Raw genomic sequence first — 22088 nt, forward strand, 5'->3', positions numbered from 1 at the left:
CACACGTCACCAAGATGGCACTACTGTCTTGTCACTACTGTCTTGTCAACAAAACGATTGACTATCCTCACTATCACCACAATGAAACACGTCCTGAAGAATGTCATGCAAAGCTGCCTGCCTGCCTTCCTTTGATTCTCTCTGAACTGCCTGGTCGTTTTAATGTTTAATGTCAACCATTTGTGCAGATAGCATGAAGTAGAGAAGATCGCTAGCGTTAGCGTTAGCATTTCTCCCCCGGGCTTAAATGGTGTATGATAGAATGATCACACCGGTGACAGTACTATTCAAAGGGTTCACGAAATATGACTACTACTCTTACTGTTTAACATTTTGGGTTACTTAATGTTACTTCATGTTAAGGCTAATAAAAATGACAAGGCTGTAATGCTAACTAACGTGCTAGCTACTAGCTAGGTAGCTAACTTGATCAAGCCACTCCTGGTCCTTTCATCAGACGGGAAGCAAAAGAACGAGCAAGACCCATTGCTGGTATAATAACAACCTGGTACTAAGCACACAGGCATCTTGTTAAAGTTATCTTATCTTAGCCAGCGCCATATAGATAGATTATATCTATATTGCGCTGATCTTAGGTATCTGAATGGTGGAGGAAAACAATTGTGACATCACTTACATGACTCTGGGATTTGTAGTCTTTCTAGTTACGTATTTTTCATAGTCTTATATTTCAACAGTTTTACGACAAACTGTGACTTTTTTGACATGGAAATGATTTTTTAAGATTGACAAACATCATATGTGTAATTCATGGCACAATTCAAACGGGATCGAAAGATAAGTTTTCTCTCCCCATTGACTTCAATGCATAATTTTTCCGAAATAAGGTCCCATTACCCGGAAGTAGGTGGGCGTGACTTCGCCACTCTATAAAGGTACATACAGGTAACTTTAAAGTCTCTACATAAAGTGAAAAACATCATCTTTCCATGCCCCAGCGAGGATCGAACTCGCGACCCATGGTTTATAAGACTAGTGCTCTAACCACTGAGCTATGGAGCCAAATCCACTGCATATGTGACTACACGTTGTTTTGAATCGCGTGTATGTTCCGTGTGAAAGACAATACGGAAGTTCCGCCACCAGTTAATCGGTAACGGCGACGAAGTTGCAAGACTCGAGGACACTTACGATTGTGTTTAGACAGTCAGCATAAGGTTACCAGAATGGCAGTTTTCTATGTGATTTTGAGCTGGACTGTTTTGTTTTTGCTGTTTCTGCTTTTCATAGCGTTCCTTGGTTTCTGCTTGTACATGCAATACATTCATATGGCATATGACTACATACCTGGGCCACCGAGAGACAAGTAAGTCAATTAGGTCGTTGTTTAAAGTTAGCTTATTTAACGTGTGTTCATTCCAACGCTAAATTAGGCTTTCACATGCCACTTTTTGCTTTCACATCACCCAGTTTTCTCCTCGGACATATTCCAACGTTTTTGAGGGCATTGGAAAATGGTGACGTTATACACGACACATTTCTGGAATGGTAAGCATAAGAGATTTTTCAGCCTAGAAAGTGTGTAATTGTGCAAACATTGTCAATTTATGTCGAAGGCACCACCAGTAGCCTACGTAAATAACGTTACGTGTAGGCTACACGTTGACCATTAGGCTGCAATGGGCTAGTGTGTTACTTCCTACTAAGTTAATGTTTGTTAACTACATTTTAGTGTGATTGCCATTAGTCTTTGTCTATACAGGTTCCACAAGTTTAAGTTGTCATTACTTCTGTTACTCCAGATTGATATCGTGACCGCCTTTGGGTGTAACCAGATGTATTGTTTGCAATCCAAACCCATAATTAAAATGTAATTTACAGGTCTGAGAATTACGGGCCTGTTTGCAGGATAAATTTCCTGCATCAGGTCATAGTCCTTGTAACCAGCCCAGAGGGAACCAAGGTAAACAACCAACAGATTTCAATGGTAATTGTGTCAGTTGCATAAGCATTGCACAAACACTGTGCAAAAGTTTAGCATCTATTGTCCTTATTGCCATTAACGGAGATGCATTATCCCTGGTAGTATAACACCTTGTCGTTCAATATACCCTCTTTTGATGGCTCTATTTCAGGAGATCCTGATGTCCCCAAAGTATCCGAAAGATTCTTTCTACAAGAAAATCGGCAATCTGTTTGGTATGAGGTAATATATTACACAGTCAGATTAGCGCTCCTGTTCATACATATCTTAGTGATATAAATACTGCAACAAGAACTTTGAAGTAATAATGATTACAAGTGTTATTTGTGATGTGTATTTCTGAACTTTTTGAAAGTCTTTCTTTTTAATGTTCTCTTTTCAAGGTTCCTAGGTAATGGCCTGGTAACAGCACAAGATCATGAACAGTGGTATAAACAGCGCCGGATCATGGACCCAGCGTTCAGCAGCTTGTAAGTTATTTAATAATCACAAACCGACACAATAAAAGTATTTGCTGCCTGAACCTTTATTTTACGTGCAGTGTTTGCAGTCATTTTAGATTCTGCCCAAAACTACCTTTATTTCCAGGTATCTGAGAGGTCTAATGGACACCTTCGATGAGAGGGCAGAGAAACTGATGACAAAACTGACAGATGTCGCTGATAACCAAGCGGAGGCCAGCATGCTCCAATTTATGAACTCTCTTACCCTTGATGTTATCGCTAAGGTATTATATCACGGTTTTACAGCCTAGACTTCTGATCCAACAAGTTGTTTTTGCATGTGACACAATTCACCAGGTTGTGAATCTGAAAGACTTCCTTGTTTTCTTTTTGACACTCAGATTGCCTTTGGTGTGGATCTAGACCAAATGAAGGATAATTCAGTGTTTACTAAAGCCATCGAGTTAACTCTGAAGGGGATGATCTACAGCATCAGAGACATCTTTTTTGAAGTATGACTTCACAGCAAGTTTGTATGGAGTTTATGTGGTTATGACAAAAACTGTGTGAGACTCACATTTGTTGCATTTTTAGTACTATCCCAAGAACCAACCGTTCATTAAAGAAGTGAAGGAAGCCTGCCGCCTGCTGCGCGCAACTGGAACTCAGTGGATAAATGAAAGAAAGACTGCCATGCTAAATGGCGAGGACGTCCCGAAGGACATCCTCACACAGATCATCAAAACAGCTGGCAAAGGTAATGTTCAATCATTTCAGATACACCACTCGCCCCAAAATCAATAATTCATATTAGAGTACTATTTGTTAGTTTTGATTGTTTTTGTGTGATTTACTAAGTGTGGGATATTTTCCATAGAGATGTCTGCCTTCTCTCAAATTATGATTAACATTTCTTTATAATTCTCAACAGCAAGGTCTTTTTCAAGAAATCATGACCCGCTTTCTAAAGATGATCCACAGACCTTGTTGTGAGCAGTAGCATGTACGAACTATTTTCTACCGAACTACACCTGCCATCTCTGCTCATTACATTACATTAACATTAGCTAGCACCTTGATGCTAACTGAGTTAGTGGTATCGGTTAATTATGAACCATCAACAAGAGACAACCCGTCCTTGGGTAGAATCACACTTGCTCCTGCAGGGTTTTAGGTGTAGCGTGGTAGAAAGAGAACAGTTCCTACATACAACTGCTCATATCAAGGTCTGTTGGATTTATCTTGATTAACAGGGTCATGGCTTCTTTATCAGTTATAGTTGATGGCTTCCACATTGGTTTACTTCTTCACATCTAATTTCTTATTTCCCAGAGGACAGCATGACTTCAGAAGATGAGGAGCTGATGTTGGACAATTTCGTGACATTTTTCATCGCTGGTGAGTCTGTGTTGTTTCTGCTTTGTCTAAAAAGCTCCAAAATAAGAAGAACACTTCACCCAACATTTTAATGTTACCTATTAGAGATTTGAGGTTCAATATTTTTATATTTTTGGTATAATGACATCGCTAAGGTCTCATGTATATGTATTATTATTATCACAACTAAGTTTGGCTACTAAATGTTACAATTTATTTTGGCGAAATGTTCTTTTAAGAGATAAGGATCACTTAATTGTGTGTCGTTTATCCAAAATTAGCAACATTTTAAAGGTAATGTTTTGACCTTTTAGGGCAAGAAACAACTGCCAATCAGCTGGCTTTTTGCATCCAGGAACTTACAAGACATCCTGACATACTGGAGAAGTAAGAACAAAACATAATAATAATAATAATAATAATACATGTTATTTATATAGTGCTTAAACATGCAGTGCAAAACAGTTTCATACTGCAGCTTGGAAATGATGGTTTCTTCAGTTGTGTTATTTTTTTCAGATTAAAGAACGAGGTTGATGACGTAATTGGGATGAAACAGATCATCATTTATGACGATCTGGGAAAACTGATCTACCTCTCACAGGTACACAAGTTAGGAAGTAATGTTAAAGCATGAAGCATGTTGAAAAAACATTTTGAAACTTACTCCTATTTTCATTTATTAATGAATTCAATCATTCTCTGACTCAAGTCATCTAAAACATACACCTTGAATCTACAGTAGACCAGTAACCAAATTATTAAGCAATTTCAGAATTCCTCAGCCATCAATTTAGCCCCTGAAAGCAACTACAAATATTTTGGGGAAGTTTATACCAGATCCAATATCCCAGCTAAGATTCCCTTTTTTGTGTTCAGGACGTTAGAGTCAGTTAGATGCGAGATGGAGTTAATAGACAATGTAAATAACTAATCTATAATCAAATATCCTTATTTAAATGCAGATAAATCTAATGAAATGAAACCAAGAAAAAGCTTAATACAAATTACAGATTGGTTCCAAGATCACATTTCGACCAATGCATTCTGCCTCTTGTGCTCTCCAACCGGAATGTTAACCTGAATGCAACCAAAGCCCCAAACCAAACATGATTGGTCAATACTATCAGGACTACAAATTGGCTACAGACAGCAAGTACATTAATGCTTCCGAATCGTTTCCCGTCGCCAATAATGCTGCATTAGTTTGCAATACTATACTTGAATAGATGAATCAATAACTTGCCTCTTCTCTGAAATTTGGCTTGAATCATTTATTCTTTATTGTTTTTAAGTAATTGACTCAGGATGTACACTTCACACTGTAACCTTCCCACCAGGTGCTAAAAGAGACTCTGAGGCTATACCCGACAGCTCCAGTCACTACTCGTGCAATACCGGAAGACACTGTCATCGACGGTATCAAGTTACCTAAAGGGGCCGTGTGTTGTGTGAGTACCTCTAAAGCAGGAAGTGTGTGTCAGAACAATGGCAACCATAACTTTAAAAAACAAACAGTACAAAATATCTTTGGAATACTTACAAACCATTATGACATGACATGCTATAAAAATCTTCAATCAATTATTCTGAAATTCAGTTCAACACGTATACGACCGGGAGAATGGAAAAATTCTTCAAGGACCCGCTGACATTTGATCCGGACAGATTTCACCCAGATGCTCCCAAGTAAGTATCATACAACTTTCATATAATGCTTTTTTCTACAAGAAAAAGGTGTGTACCTAATGTGTCTTGTCTATCTTGTTTACAAGGCCCTATTACTGCTACTTCCCCTTTGCCCTCGGCCCACGTGCATGCCTGGGACAGAACTTTGCTCAGGTGGGTTGTGACACAGTCATCGATATTTATAACAAATAAAACATAGGAACACCTTGAAATAACTCAATGCGTTGTTGGTGGTGGGGCGATTGCAGATGGAAGCGAAATTGGTAATGGCCAAGCTGATCCAGAGGTTTGACTTTACGCTTTCGCCGGGACAGAGCTTTGACATCTTGGACAATGGCACCCTCAGGCCAAAGAGTGGAGTGGTGTGCTCTATCAGACACAGGAAGCACAATAAATAGCTGGTCTTAATGTACTGTCACATAAGATGGTTATAATGTGGTGAAATTAGGATGCTAAGGCTAGTTTACTGCTTGCAGATTTGGACCCTTGCCTTAACCAAAGGACCCTTATGCTGCATAATTGTATTATTATTACTAATTATTTTAATGGGGCTGGTTTTAATGATATCATTTAATCATAGCAGTATATCTACAATAACAATCTATCTAAAAACAGTTATGGTAGTTACTGATATATTACAAACACTAATGAGGATATGGGAATGCACTTGAACTGCTTTTTTAGTCTTGTTGGAATCTATTGTTTATTTCTAACTCACTGCTCTTCCATACACACTGAGCTTGTTTTGTGCCTTGAACGCTAAAATGCAGAGTTGACCAACTTTACACAAATTAAAATAATTATTAAGAAATTATTTTTACTGATGCAAAAAAGGTTCAATCTTATTTTTGTGTTTGTTTTGCACTAATAAACCAATGGTTATTTGAATGTCTGGTAATATGATTTTATTTAATTCCCAGTTTTGTATGTAGTCAACCTGCTGTGGCATTACTGACAATGTACACAGGAGGGCGCTGTGACCTTGCAAATAAATGTCAAAAGCACCTGTTAAACTTAAATTCCCAGACAATTTACTATCAAAAGTTAACACAAGCTTTGCTTATCCCAACTTTACCAATCACTATAGCGGCGTTGGTATTCTTTTCACTTTATGAGTATTGCAGTGTGTGCACTTCTTCTTTCAAAATGTGCTCCTGGAGACACCTACCGTAATGGGAACTAGCAAAGACAATGTTTTGAGTCATTTACATTGTTTATATTTCTATATCTGTCTATTGACAGATTCTGTCACTGAAATAAGGTTGCGACTGGCAAGATGCAACCACAAAACTTTACAGATGTGTAACTGAGATCAAAATGAATGTCCAGTATGAAAATGGGCTTAGATATTGCAAAGGTGGCCAAGGGGCCCTTTGCCCCATCACTTTTTGCCCCTGGTACGATATGGTGTCACTTACCTTTTAAGGTGTTCAAAGATGGGTGTGGTCTGAGCAAGGGCGCTGGAAGCAGTGGGGCAGGAAATGGAGAAGGTGGCCATTGGTCCCCCCACTTTACGGCCCTGGCCCATGGATGCCCTGGCCCTATTTGATGTCGAGGTTAGTGTGATAGCATGGCAAGATGGTGTCTTTTTTTAGAGTACACATTTATTTTTGTATTACTAATAAATACACAAAATGCTTAAACATGTGTTTATTGACGTTTTTATAAATTAGTAATTTAATTTATGTCAGGGTAATATATACATATTATTACAATTAGTTCGAAGCCATGTTCTAGGGCTTTGTTGATGTATTTTTAATTAATTATTTAAAAAAAGAATGATGTGTTTTTGTCAGTCCAACTGGTGTCTGTTCCTTTAAGAGGGCTGAGCCTGAGCCCCGCGAGCCTCTCCGCACTGTTCATCTACCTGCTGCTGCATACTGCTCTGCTACGTCTTGATTGGCCGTCTTGGCCGAAATCCTCTTGAATGATTTCAAACCGAACCCGAGTGTTTGGACAAGAAGGAGGAGGTGGGGGTGGGCTGCTAATTCTGAGCAGGCTGAGTGGAAAGGCTTGAATCCTCCGTCCGCAAACGCACCACCTCAGCAAAGAAGCTTATCCGAGGAGCGTTGTTGACGGTGAACGCGTACAGGAGAGCACCAAGTGGACTTTACAATTGGCTCGTGTTTACGCGACATTTTTTACCTCAAATCTGCTTATTTGAATTGTTTCGCTTTCTGTTTACCATCGTTTGAATGGAGCGATGTCCAGAGGAGAGGGCGCACATTGCTATGGGAATGTTGATGGGAACCAGGACCTGATTGAAAGTACATGGTAATTAATCGATTTAAATCATGTGTTTCCGTTATTGACGGAATGTGAGTACGAGCATTTGTTTTGGAAATAGGCTGAAGAAAGGGTTTTCCTTTACGAGATTAGCGAGGGCATTCAGTTCATCTACGGGTTGCCATAGCATCACATTAATATTTCCTTTTATTTATCGGCCTGTTGAAGAGGAGGGCATAACGATGCTTTCATATTTTGGACAATGTATTTTAACACAATCCCGCAACTGAGGCTCTGTTGATTTAGTTTTGACAGCACATTTCCGTTTTTACACGATCTGAGACTCAGCCAGAGACAGCCATGGCTAAAAATCCGTCCGAGGGAGCGAAGGATGAGGTGAGCCAGATGACTGACGAGGAGGTGCTTCGGTTCAGCAAAGAGGAGCTGGTCCGGAGATTAAGGAAGGTTGACGGCGAGAAAATGAACCTGATGATCGATCATGGCAACATGATGAAAGACATCAACCGGAGGCTGCAGGTGCACCTGCACGAGATCCGGAGCCTGAAGGAGATCAACCAGAAGCTGCAGGACGACAACCATGAGCTCCGGGAGCTCTGCTGCTTCCTGGACGACGACCGACAGAAGGGCAAGAAACTGTCCCGGGAGTGGCAGCGATTCGGCCGCTTCACTGCCAGTAACATGTGGAAGGAGGTGGGCAACTACATGATGAAGCTGAAGGAGCTGGAAGCCAACCAGGACACCGTGTTGAGGGAGAACTCTGAGCTGAAGGAGATCATCCTCATGCTGGATGAGGAGAGGAACGGAGCGGGGTCCAGGAGCTCAATAGACAGTCAGTCCAGTTTGACCAACCTGAACGGGGGCACCGGCACCGTCAGGGATGTTGGAGATGGGAGTAGCACATCCAGCACAGGAAGTGCTGGGAGCCCAGATCACCACAATCACAACCACATACACAAGCCCGCCACAGAGAGCAGTAAGCTAGGCACCACCATAAGGAGGTCCATGGATGACCTGTCAGCACCGCACCACCACAGGAGCATCCCAAATGGACTTAATGGTGAGTACACACACTCCATCCACCTGTGGAAACACACCTGGCTGTCCTGGCAGACCTAACACAGTGATGCCCCAGAGTCCAATCAATCAGGCCTTACATTAAAACAACATATCACCAACAAAATGACCAAAAGTATATCAATTACTCACCCAATGTTACCTTGGGGAAAAGGGAAACATTAAGAAAACAAGTTTCAAAGACTTGTTTTCTAAAAACTGGAGAAAACACTTGAGGAATTTAGGTCAATGAGTGCTGCGTTAAACAACTGAAAACTATATCAACACATCCATTTAAAAACTCTTACACAACTTGTGCAGTATGATCCAAGTGTCATGTAACTATATGCTCTCTACTCTTCAAACAAGCATGCATTTTCACAAAAAACGTACCTTTTTTAAACACCCCCATAAACCGTCTGACACTTGTGTGAGTCTGAAGTAAAATAATTAGTGAAGTTTAATTGAAAATGCATATGTTTGTGAAGTAGTGAGCATATGACTGCATAAATGACACTTGGATTGTACTGCACAAGTTATGTAAGAGTTGTAAACAGATGTTTTGATATAGTTTTGCTGTTGTAAAACCATCATCCTTTTACCCCCAGTAATTAAAAAAGAAAAAAAGAATTAAACTTATTCTCTATAGAGATGTGCGAGTAAATCCAGTTTTTTCTTCCAGAATTCAAAGAAACACAGGGAGAGTAATTGATAAAGAAATGGTCATTTGTGGTTAAAGTATTCCTTTAAACATTGGTCAAATGTTAATTGTTTTTTCATCTATGTGGCCAAAACTGTTGGATGGATGACCAAAAGTTACCCCTGACATAAAACATAAAACTTTTGAAATTATACTTTATTTACTTTATTTACTTTACACTTCTATGTGGTTCTACTTTTAAAACACCACTGGCCCATCACATCTGTATTCATCTCCTCAGTTTCATTCCTCATATATAATACAGTCAGTGGTGATTGCACCATATGCTGATCAAAATTGCTGTGAGGGATTAGCATGTGGGGTCTTGGCTTAACCTCACAGTAAGGTCTTGATTGGGGTGATTATGACACACACACTATGCACACGCAGGATCCTTAAGTGGCCTTTTCAGTCCCATGCTACCCCATCATTTGAATCTGCACTGATTTGGGTCACTGCACTTGTGGTCCTTAAGGAACGGGACTTATCTTAATGGCTTTTAGAGAAGGGGACACAGGCATATTGATTTTTTTGCGGTCATTCGCTGATTATCATTGTTGCCTTTTTGCTTGTGGAAGAGCACTCATGTCTGCTTAGGGACGTTTGAAATGCATGGCACGGGACCAGAAAATCAATGTCCCTGTGTTAAGACCTAAATACACGGCTGAAAGCTTGAAGCTGGGATGAAAATGCCCTGATGGAACAGGAGGACACTAAGCTTCGTTTAGCTAGCACATGGGCTGATAACTCGCCACGATCTGTTTGGCAAGGGGAGTAAATTCTGTTTCATGGGAGGAAAAAAAATCCCCCAACCATTTGAAACTTTATTATTTATTCCCCTGATTTACAAGGACGGGGCAGCTCAAAGCAAGCAGCTTCAAATCAGATCGCATAGGTCACGTTGTCCATCGAACATTCTGGGACATTGTGGACTTTAAAAACCGTGAAGGTAACAAATACAAAATAATGGAAACAAGCACGAAAGAAAAAAACAGCCCTTTTTAATCCGTAAACACTCGCATGCCAACACACACATTTTTGGTGCGGTGTTTGGCTGTCATTATGTAACAGCAATATTGTGTCTGCAGAGGCCTAGCACCTCTCTAAGCCGCTGTTTCGCCCGATGTGTGTGACATTGTGTGCCCCTGAGGCTCTTTGTGCTCATCACTGACGATACAAATACCCACACACACAATGACACGCCGGCATGGGAAAAACCCGCCTCACTTGAGAGGAGGTTTATTATATTTCATTGTTTAAACCAACACATTGGTGATGACGTTGATGCTATCTTGTCTTTAACAGAGCTGAACATCACAAATCTTTCTTACATAATTGCAAACAAGTCCATGTGGGAAAATACAGGACTGCTGTTGACAGTGCCAAAGATATTAATCAATAAAAAACAACAACAGACCAATACTACATTGATTCTATTCTACTGTTAGATAACAGGGCCACCGTGGGTAATTTTACGATGTCTGTAATTCAATTTAGGTCCAACAAAATAGTGTAAAGTTGTCCTGAATACGATTTTTAAAATGATCGCTCTTCTGTAATGTTATCTGCAAATATTAAGAGGGTCATCAAAATGTTTTTTGTTTGGCTGAAGAAGCGAAGAATGGTTTTCCACTCAGTCATCCATTGAGTGCGTCATTATCTTTATGGGGACTGTCACCATGGCATCTTAAATTAAGATTTAGATCACTGTTTTATATGACTTTTGTATTGTTGAAATAAGTCAATAAAATCATGAACTGGAAATATTTCTAGGTCTGTTTTCGTTCGTAGGCTACTATTGCTCCTTTAACTTCTAGTGTGGCCTCAACATACAAATGGGTATTACATTTCATTCTATGTTGTCCCAAAAGTTCCAAATTAAACTTGTTGAAACCTGCAGAAACACTTCATAAGTTGACTATCCAGACTGTACCCTTTAAAAACCTGTTTGGATAGAAATGTAATTGCTCGCAGACGCAGTTTGACACTAGCTACTCCAGGCCTGTCTAGTAAGAGCATTCTTCACTGGCACAGATTGACTGGCTGCTTGAAATCTGAGCAGAGTGACCATGTTGTGAGGTCAGACGTGGCTGCGGTGTGAGGTCCGCAGAGTGGCTTTTATTTAATGCTGTCCAAATGCCAGCTCCCCCTGGGTATTTAGGAGACTAGCTCAAGGATTGCCACTCGAGTGCTAAATGAACAGCATCTGCCCGGTTGCAGACGTGCACAGACGGACAGGAAGAAGAAGAGGAGTAGGATGAATGTGTTTTCTGTCCCAGGAGTAAAAGAGACCAGTTGGTTGAGGCTTCTGTTTCATACATTTTTAGACACATTTTAAATGTTTCTGGCAAATGTAAATCTGAAAGTCTCTCTCTTTAGAGGCAAGAGGGGCAGTGGGAGAGGAGTGAATAAAAGGGGGCCCTCAATGGGTCTCGCTGGTGTTGGGGGAGTGTCTGAACAGCGGTTAGGGGTTGGCTAGGGAGATGCAAGGTGGAGTAGTGGGGGACTGTTGGAGGGCATATTGTGCTCAAAAGAAGTTTGGTTTTTCTGAGACATCCTGCTGTCTGCTTAATTGAATTTCTTGTGCGTTGACACGGCTGAACCCCCCCCCCCCTCCCCCCACTCCTCTTCCTTTGGGGATACAGGCTCTAAGTGTGCATGTTTACTCGGACATGGTGTGTGCTGTAATGCGTGAGAAGGCTTCTGTTCTGTAGAAATAAAACAATAAAGAACAGCAGGGGCTTCATTGAGCAGCACTGTGTTCATTACCTTTTTAAAAAGTGACTTCTATACAGTGGTGAAGGAATGAGTCCTTTAACACTGAAATGAGTTTGCATTTTTTCCCAATTCTTGAATTTCCCTGTCTGGAAGTCAAGGTTTTTTTTGAACATGTTTTTGGTTAGAGACCTGAAATGAGCTGTCGTTAATACAAGCTTAAGAGATTTTAATGTTTTGTTCTACGACATAAAATACATCACTAAATACCCAACTCATAATTGTTCGGAGCTTCTATGTGTCTTGAAAAGAAGCTGTTGATAACAAGTGATTAAATGAGACTACTAAATGTCTTCATGCGACCGTCATGTAGTCAATTGGATTTTACTTCTGGCAATTGCATTTCAGTTCAAAATTCATAAACACAGTGTTAATATGGCGATTATCCTGCTGAATAAAACATACAAAAAGTATCATAAACATGCGTTTGCCACAAATCCAATGGTAAAATCTCATTGCTTTTTGTTGCGTGACTGTTCCGACGCTAACTTCCTGGTCGGCTTACAAAATGTGTAAGCTGCACCACTTTATTTTCCTGAATTTGTAACGTCCACATTCATTTTGGTGGTCCCAGAACTCTGTCCCAGTCAAAGACCGCCTGAAATATGATGCTGTCACAGAGAACTTGCATTAGGCTCCCCTATAGTACCACACAGACTGAGTAAAGCTGTGTGAAATGAAGACAGAGTGGCCAAGCGAGACAGCTAAGGTCTCCTTTGACATTGTCCAGATGAACTGATAAAGAGCCTCTCTGCAATAACGCTTGTTGACCTTTAACAGACCCTCACACCATCTTCTGGCATCTGAGCCGCTAAATGGTTTTGAAGGAACAATGTTTGTAACTCATCAGATAAAGTGTCTCTAAACAAGCCAGAGAGCGAGGTTAGACGTGGACAGGGAAGGAGAAAGGATCAGGCTGATGTCAACAAATGTAGCTTGTTTTTACCACATTTGAAAGGACAGTGTAGCAGCTCATGTTGCACAGAGGGTAATACTTTTCATCAAGTGAGTTAGAAATGTTTCCGTGCCCATGATGTCATCAATATAATGAAAGACTTGGAATTTTAACCCATGACAGGTGACCTATTTGAGTCAGAAGTAGTGGAAACAAATGCCATCTGGCTCTAGTGACCGAATGTAAGTTACCATACACATGCACATTAATGCAATATAATAAAATGTGCAGTAAATAAAACATACATTTATTAACATGTTTTAGTAAGGCAACAATGGCTACAGGCTACTTCTGGCACATTTATGCAGCCGCTGTCGCTATTTCCTTCACTTTCTCACATACTGGTATGTGTGTTTGTTTATCCTCGTGTATGTGCCAGAGGCCAGCGAGATGTTAAATCACGCCTGACTTCTATGGACTGCTGGAGGCGGCACCCTAAATTAGTGGACCTTCATTACTAAAAAGTGTACAGTAGCCTCTCCTTCCCTATACCTAAACACATGGTCATACCAGTGTTTAAATGGCCACATTTTACGGTGAAATACATTTAATTCCAATAAAAGCACCAAAATCGGGACAAAAGGTTGAAGATAATCTGTATTTTAAGTTGAGCTCAACTTTGGTAAACTTTGACCCACAAAATCACACTTTAAAGTGGCTTGACAGTGCTACAACTGTAGGGAATGAGGCGTTGCAAAGTCCTATGTAGAAGAAGCGGTTGGCTTATTAGCATTGTTGCACCATCCACTTTTAATTAACCCTCCGCTGTTTGAGTATAAATTATTGAACAAAGTGGTGCACAGTGATAAAACGCCAAGGGGTGAGTAAACGGCACAGTACAGAGGAAAAGAAAAAAAGAAACTCAGGCAGCTATTGTGATTGGCTAATGCTAGTATGTCCCCGCTAGGATGTTAGCAATTAGCTTAGCAGCTACAGTAATTAGCCAGCTAGCCCAACAAATCTTCTAGTTCCAATATGTTGCGGAGTTACATTAATTTGATCTGTCCCAATTTCTTAGTAGTTTTCAGACTATACTATGAGCCTTTTAGTCCTTTTGGCTGCGGGTGGCTTACAGAAACCAGTTCGATAGGTTAGTGATTCACTGAGGATTAAGACTCATCGGAGCTTCAGCACAATGGATTGATTATATGTTGTACTCGCATCCCCAGAGACAGTTGCACTGACCTCCTACATGTGCTTTCATGTGTATTTCGCTGTTCCTAAGAAGCCATGTTTAGTCACTCTGTTGAGTCATCATGTAAACCAAATTAGGTTCAAATTTAGTTCTAATCAACTCACTGAGAAAGTAAAAAAAATGTGTGTATTGAACTGGGTTTTTTAGCAACTGGCATTTGTGTTGTTTTGTCTTAATATACGAGTGTGAACTTTTCCCCTTTCTGATTGAGAGGCTTTTCTCTCTCTGTCTCGCTCTCTCTTTTCAGTTTCCTTTCTTTTACCCTTGGGGAGTGACATGACCTAAAAGCTAACAAATAAACTGTATAAACCAGCCCTCCCTGTCAGCCACCATTGTGTCTGTGCGTTTTATCACAGTAACGCAAATTAGGCAGTGCCTTGATATTTACATTCATGTGTGACCGAAGCCTTTGGTCATTTTCCCTCTGAAGTGAACTATCAAAAAGTTTAAAAAGTAAACTATACCGTTTTGAATTAAAACATCAATTGGGATCACTTTTTAAGAGAAAGGATCAAAGCTAAAATCTTCATAGCTAGTTTTTTTCTTCAAAGCATCAGTCGGGCCTTCGGTATCTCTTGTGTTTTCCTTAAATAAACAATCACCAGCGAGTCAAAGAGAGCCCTGGCCTCTCTCTGTGTGAGCTCCTTTTTGGTTTCAAATGAAACCAGAGGCTCAACAACACAATGGTGTTTTTCTCTCAGCTGTGGTTTCAAGTCATTGTGTGGTGTGTCTGCGGGGCTATAAAAAGGGCGCCTAACAGGAATAGGAAGTTTCTGTCGCTGTTATCCTGTTGTCCACACTCGGATTCATGTTTCTGCGCTGCAAGAAGTTCTTTGTAACCTCACCCAAATGGTCACATTTGTACTTTTCTCATGTAGGGCAACAACTACAAGGTGCCCAATCAAGCTACTCTTGGTGACTAAACTCAAATTACAGGTCTAACATTATTATAATTATTAAAAGTGAAAGGATTGCATGTTGAAACATGCTTAGAAAGATAGTTTTTTAAGTGACTCAAAAGGACATGCTGACATCATGTGCTTTAGTGTATAATTTTGGAGTTTTCAATATACTACAGAGTGGTAACTATTTTTTTTTTTCACTAACTACGCTAAGTTTTGTAGATATTCAATTGAAGAATTCCTTCACAGTGACTGAGTTGTGTCAAGCATTTAGTGTGACAGTTTCCCCCAGAGCGCAGCACCCTGTCTGTCTGTGGGAGGCCTGGTGGTCTGATAACACAGATAATGGAGTAGAAACACACACGCATAGATACACACAGGAGAGGTCGAGAGAAAGAGCCACAGGGGGAACTCTCAGCTGTGCACTGTCAATGAAAAGCCAGCCTGTCAGGACGTCCCACATTCCTGGATAAACAAAAGAGGAAGTGGGTCTCTCTCCTCTTTGTGACACAGCGGGAATGGGACCGCACGGAAAGAGGAACAGGAAGATGGGAAAGCGTGTGTCTCTGGGTCGCTTTTGAACTCCCTGTGTTTTCTTACCAGACAGGCTTCCCTTTTCCTGCCTTTCCCTCCATCTGCATCCATCTATGTTCTATGAACCTGCTGTCTGATAGGCTGTCTGATTATTCCCATCACCGCTGTGCTCTGCAGACAGAATGAGGTTATAGAACTAGCACTAAAATAACTAATGCTGGTGCCTTTTTTCAACATTTGTTTGTTTGGTTGTTTACTCTTGTGTCGTATTTGTTATCTCACAAACCATTTTTAGCCACTTTCTCACCCCCCTGCCTTTTGCGTCTACACCGATCTAAATGATGTAGGTCCTTCTTTTCTGATCGTTTGGGCTTCGGGATGCTGGAGGGGCTGGGTTGCTCAGTCGCCTAGGCAACAGCAATGATCAGTGGGGCGAGTGGACAGCGCCTACGCCTCACAGTCACTGAAGCGGAGGGGAGGAAGGGGTAGGGGGATGGGGGATAGGTTTGGGCATAGTCGGCCTTCATGCTGGATGACCCGTGTTGAAATATGCCGTCAAGAGCTAGGTCATCTCTGTGTGAGTGTGTGTCGGTTTATCTCCCAGGAATTTACTCAACAGGGTGTGGTGCGAGTAACACTCAATTTCACTGACTAGTAAACTGGCTTTACTAACTTATTTGAACAATTCACTTGAGCATCAGTTATCATTAGAAGCAGATAATTGTACTTCTCTGCCTGAAACACTTTCTTTTTCGGGTGTAGTAATGTGACATTTCACATGATTTCCTTATGAGCTTCGCATTTGTTTGGCTTGTAGAGGGCATTTTATCAAAGGTACCCTTGATTGACCTTTTTAGCATATCCTTAACTGGCTTCATTTGATTTTAATGAGCGGTACTGCACCCCTGGCAGGACCCTTATTGATCTGTGTCATATGTCACATCTAAACAACTTATTAAGATGCAAACAATAGACACAGGAGAGTTACTTGGCTCAGGTGGCACAGTGACAAATACCCATCTGAGGTTGCACCATAAACTCACCATCAGCATTTCGATTCTGTTTATGCCACACACCCAGTGACCTTCGACAGTGGAACAGTCCCAGGTTGCCAAAAGTCAGCAACTCCGAGAGCGAACACCTCTTCATCAGCTTCTTTTCGAGGCCTGGGAGGAACAAGGTGTTCATCTGGATTTTCTGCCTGTCAGCTCTCTGCTTTAGGTTGCTGTGACATTGAGACTGGAGTCAGCAGATGGTTTCACCTTGCTTGTATTTAGATTGTGCTGTCTCTTCACTACGGCGTGTAGTTTAACAGTTATAGATTGTTTTCTGTGGTGCTTAAAATGTGGGCACAGGGCCACTTTTTAAGTGCTCCCACATGGAATGGCTCATAACTCTTTTTTTGGAATTCGTGCAAATGTTTTAGCCGACTGAAAATCTTTTGCGATAATGAAATATTGAAGCACTTGATTGGTTGCTTAGATGATAACTTCACAGCCAGGATTGGGACATAGTTGGAGCGCCTGCGAAAAATGTGAAAGTTGTAGCACACCCTCCAGATGGATTAGATAATGTGGAGTTTTGACGGTCGGCTGAAGCATCTGGAATGAATTGTACAGTCTCAACATTGTAGCTCCATCCCCAGGAAGGTTTTTGGGATGGTTTCAGGTAACCATTCTCTGCTATTCTGGAGGCTTATTTCCTCGTGCAGCAGGCCAGTTTTAAGTGCCAAGACTGGACTGTGTTACTTGAGAAAACATGTTTCTGTTTTGGTTTGGGATAGGCCTTGAGACAGACATTACTCTCGACTTGTTCTTGTTACTTAAAGCCTGGATGATGGTTCTGAAACATTAGGATGACAAGTGATCAATCAAAGGGGATTCAAATATATGGATTGTATGTGTGTGACTTAACTGATTTAGAAACACAAGTGTATGTATGTTATGTATGTTGAGTTTAAAGAATGTGAGGTGTTGCTACAGTATATAACGCCCAGCCTATTCCTTTCCAATAAAGGAATATCTTATCTTAATGCCCCATGTCTGTCAATGTGGCCTGTTGTTACATCACATTTCATTTCAATTTTATTCCAAAGCGACTAACGATAAGTGCAATGAACCATGACAAACTGGCAAGTACATTAGCTTCAAATAAGCCAAGCCTTTTTAAGTGCTACATTCAGAATTGCAAAGGTTTGTTTTTTTCATTTTATTGTCCAAGGTGTGGTTTTAACAGGTTTTCCGTCTACGGCAGATAATGTGTGGACTTTCTGCTGTCCTGGTACCAATCAATTTTTTTTAGCCATGCTAGCAAACAGTTTGAATTAAATGAATTTGTTATCCATATATTGTTACAAAGACTGGGAAAGTGGTTTCCTCTCTGTCTTTCTGAACTTTGAGAAGACTTGATAGGGGTGTACAAGGAATTATCTTTTAAGGGTGTGTTTCTATAGGCCTTGTGTCTTGTACAACCTAACGGTTGTATACTCTAATCTCTCCTACTATCTTCACAGGAAAGGAGATACAACAGAATCACAAGTATCCTCAAACAAGGAAGCGTCTGGACCTTCAGTACCAAACGAAAAAATTATAGTGCTTTTATTAATTATTAATGATTACAATCGGTCACATTAGGAAGGTCAGAGAACACATAATCAATATTCCCCCACATATTCATTATTGATTCAGGAGTCTGTTTTTTTAGCGTCCCAGTTGTGTTGCTCTTATAACAATGTCATGGGACGACATGATTGTTGTTGAATTCTATTGTAAACGTATTAAGACCACCACCACTTGCCTGGGCTTGGCCTCAGATTATAAGGGTAAGTCATTATTTATCTGCCAAGTGTAGGGCGTTCGATTCCGCCGATGCGACTGACACAATCATAAAGCGCTTAGGTGAAAGCTGATAATCGTAGGAAAACGCAAGCTCACAGAAAGGGAGTTTGTCTGACTAAATCAATGACTGCCAACCTTGATGGATGAAAGGGTGAGGTGCAAGTACAAATGCATTTTATCCTTTCATTATGTGCTAGATGTCATGGTATTTGAGGTATTAATGTTCATGGATGTGCCATCATGGATGCCACATGATTATCTAAAACATAAGATGTTCGTGGTTCTCCTTTCAATCCTCTTAAACTCCATCAGCGGTTTGATGTAGGGATTGATAGATGGAGAATGGAAGCAGTAATAGGGAGGCTTTGGTTTTAGATTGATCCGATGGACGATAGAAAGGAAAAGATGGTACCCACAGTTGGATTTTTATACTAGTTTTCTGTCAGGACGGCCATTATGGCTTTGTTGAGACTTGGAAGGTGTCAGTTGAAGCAAATGAAGCCAGTTATTGCTCTTTAGGGGCATCACGCAGCATATTTCAAACAATCTTCACTCACGCTGAGAGGAGATGGCACTTCTGACAGTCAATTATAGTCTGCCCGTTTCTCCACTCCAGCACTGTGGCCTCTTTACTTCTGATCTCCCACTGCTTTGCTCCACTGCTGCTGTTTTTTGGGAGAGCTCAGCATCAGCACATTTTGAATAAGGAGGCAGTGCAACAACATTTGGTAACTCTTTCTTTAAGTTGTCTCTTGAAGTCACTGTAGTACATCTTAGTCATAGTATGGCTGCTTTAAAACTGCCCATTGTTTTGACAGTCTGTTATTTAGATTTTTGACTAGTCAAAAAAAAATAACAATGGGCATTTATTTTATGTGACACATGGGCTATCGCACCAATGAGACATTATTTGAACTTACCAAAAACGTTGGTAAAAATGACCCCTTGGAACTATGGCATGACTCCCAAAAGAAAAGCTAAATATTAGCATATTCCATAATGAAATGTATATACAAACATGACAGCTTTTGTGTTGAGTCAATGAGGAAATAGTTAAATAAAATAAATAATGATTTTTGTAGGTCTATTACAGAGTGCAAATGTATCAATTATCCATTGTCCACCATCAAAATGGTGGTTTTATCTTGTAGTTTCAAATAAAATGGCACCACACACCTCTGCACTGAAGAGTTATATATGCGTCTGACACTTGCAATCGACAGAATTGCCGATGAGGATGTGACATTTTCAACGATGTTGGGTTGAGGTTAGGCCGATCAGTGAACTCATTGAACCCACTCATGCATAGCCTGACACACACACAAATTGTTCTCTGAAATCACAGCCATTTCTTTGATGACTCCACTGTGGATCTCTCCGTAGGTACATCTCTATTTTTGATCTCAATCTGGAAAATATTGATTGACTAACATGGCCTGCCAAGATGGCTTTCAGGAGATTTTTGTACAGTGTATTATCCCCCATATATCCTCTCTGTCTTGCTCGCCCTCCTCTCAGTCAACAAAAGATGTAAGGCGATTAAACCATTGATGTTGTATCGCTGCCGAGGCTTTCTGAAACGTGGCACAGGGTTTGGAGGGGAGGGCTTCGCCGTTAAAAGGATCTGAAGAGCGGGACCAGCGCTGTATCTCTGCCCACTACTCTTTTAAATACATGGCACGTAGCCCTGCGCCTGATATGTACTGTATTAACCGAGGCACTCTTCTAAACCCTTTAGAAGACATAACAGTGTTTGATGACATGAACACTTAATGAAAGTGCTCTTAATAGGATGCATCAGTTTGTCCTAACAGGAAGTAGAAGGATAAAGGATGGGAAGTTTCTCCTAGAGGTTTTTTTGGAGAACTTCTAAAATAAAGATGCAAGGTTGAAGATTCAGGAGCAACAGAGGACACTGCAGAGCAAGCAGCTTCTCCTTGTGCTTGTTGCTAGGATACTTTCCTTTTTTATTCAGTATTATGGGGTGTAGTGCACTCTACACAGTGGCTCCTCTTTTAGCTCTGCTGCTTTCTACTGTACTTCTCTCACCCTTGATGTATTTCCCCTGTCAAGTTCTTCTACACACGTTGAATCTTGTTGCATAGGAATGCATCTAGAGCCAGGAATTTCCTCGGTGGCTTTAAATATCTGTTCCCTCAGGAAGAACCGTGGACCTGTAGGGTCTTCTTGTAGTCGGCACATGAACAAAAACAATAGGCATTAAATGAAAAGTGGATGAAGCGGGAATCTGTCGTCATGTGCTTAATATTTCTCCAAACCCATGCTATGGTGCAGTATGTATGCATGGGACAAGATGAAAGTGAGTGGTTTCCATGCAGAAGTTAATAATTGACTGCTGAATGAGAGTAAAGTATCATAAAAGCCTGCCAAATATTACGAAAGCAGAAGCATGGAACTGATTCTTATTGTGTTGATGTTGTATTCACCACAGTGGTGGCAGCGCGGTTCACCAAACGGGTGGAAAGGCTGACGGAGGATGTTTTTGAGAAGCCCACATCAGTGGCAGGCTGCAGACGAGAACTAAGGAGAAGGGGAATATGAGAAATGACGAAAGTTAAGAAAAATGTGCAAGATGGAGTGATGGGATTAGGAGGACTGGATGGCGGTCGGGGGTTAGGGGAGGAAATGGAAGGATAAAGGAAACAAGAGAACATGGAGAAAAAGCAGAGATGGAGGAGAAAGAGAAGAATGAGGATCAGGGAGCAAGAGACTGGAGTAAATTAAAGTTGATTTGAAGAGGGAAATTGTCCATCACTGAAACCTCAGCTGTTGCCGTCGATAGGTTAGGGAGAAAAAGGAAAAACAACATAGAAACAGAATGAAAGGTCAGAGATAACACTGCACCTGCAGAGTGCTAAGAAATCCACACTTCAGAGCACTGTATGAGGTCTTACCACCGACTTTCTTTACAGAGAAATCTGTTTTATCTCTCCTCACACGGTTGCCATCGCTGTGCTTTACATTTTCTTTTTACTCGGGAAGAACAAAACAATTCTCACAAGGCTTTTGGCTAAACAAATAATTCATAGAAGAATTTATAAAAAATTAAGTTTTTTACACGAACAAATAATACATTTTTCATCGAATGCCACCAAACTGGAAGTTTACAAGGAATTTATATTGTTTTACATTTCTTTTGTGACATAGGATTGTACCTTAGATTGTTATACAAGTACATACACAAAGGCAAACATGCCTTACATTCCCTCTCCACATTCCAGTCTGCAAACCTAATCCAACAAGCGTAACACTTTACTAATCTCTGATGTAGCTCTGCTTTTATACACATGTATATTACCAACAATGGGTTTCATAATGATCCAAATTGGAGTGTTTCCAGTTGCTATCATCATGTTCCTCACTGGTGGTCCAAAGTTGACTTATTTACAGTTGTGCTATGACATACGGCTTTCAG

The 22088-nt window shown here is 40.7% G+C and overlaps 2 protein-coding genes and 1 non-coding gene across 6 annotated transcripts in view; 2 read left to right on the forward strand and 1 right to left on the reverse strand.

Moving 5' to 3' along the window:
• The first annotated feature begins 947 nt into the window (after positions 1 to 947).
• On the forward strand, positions 948 to 6342 carry LOC117498568 (cholesterol 24-hydroxylase-like). Its single transcript, XM_034150751.1, has 15 exons — positions 948 to 1327; positions 1432 to 1509; positions 1843 to 1924; positions 2097 to 2167; positions 2329 to 2415; positions 2534 to 2672; positions 2790 to 2900; positions 2983 to 3145; positions 3721 to 3786; positions 4080 to 4152; positions 4285 to 4369; positions 5106 to 5216; positions 5366 to 5454; positions 5541 to 5607; positions 5703 to 6342. The coding sequence occupies exons 1-15, from the start codon at positions 1188 to 1190 to the stop codon at positions 5850 to 5852; spliced, it is 1512 nt and encodes a 503-aa protein (XP_034006642.1). The 5' UTR covers positions 948 to 1187; the 3' UTR covers positions 5853 to 6342.
• Positions 951 to 1023, reverse strand: trnai-uau. The gene has a single exon. It is a non-coding gene; the product is annotated as a tRNA-Ile (tRNA).
• Positions 6343 to 7310: 968 nt separating the features above from the next.
• Positions 7311 to 22088, forward strand: part of ccdc85cb (coiled-coil domain containing 85C, b) — a 50405-nt gene continuing 35627 nt past the window's right edge. For all 4 annotated transcript variants that reach the window (XM_034150534.1, XM_034150535.1, XM_034150536.1 and 1 more), the window contains exon 1: positions 7311 to 8758. In XM_034150534.1, coding sequence (XP_034006425.1) covers positions 8041 to 8758 — 718 coding nt within the window. In that variant the 5' untranslated portion in view covers positions 7311 to 8040. The remainder of the gene's footprint in view (positions 8759 to 22088) is intronic.

The sequence above is a fragment of the Trematomus bernacchii genome, unplaced genomic scaffold (assembly GCF_902827165.1).
Source record: "Trematomus bernacchii unplaced genomic scaffold, fTreBer1.1, whole genome shotgun sequence".
Lineage (NCBI taxonomy): Eukaryota > Metazoa > Chordata > Actinopteri > Perciformes > Nototheniidae > Trematomus > Trematomus bernacchii.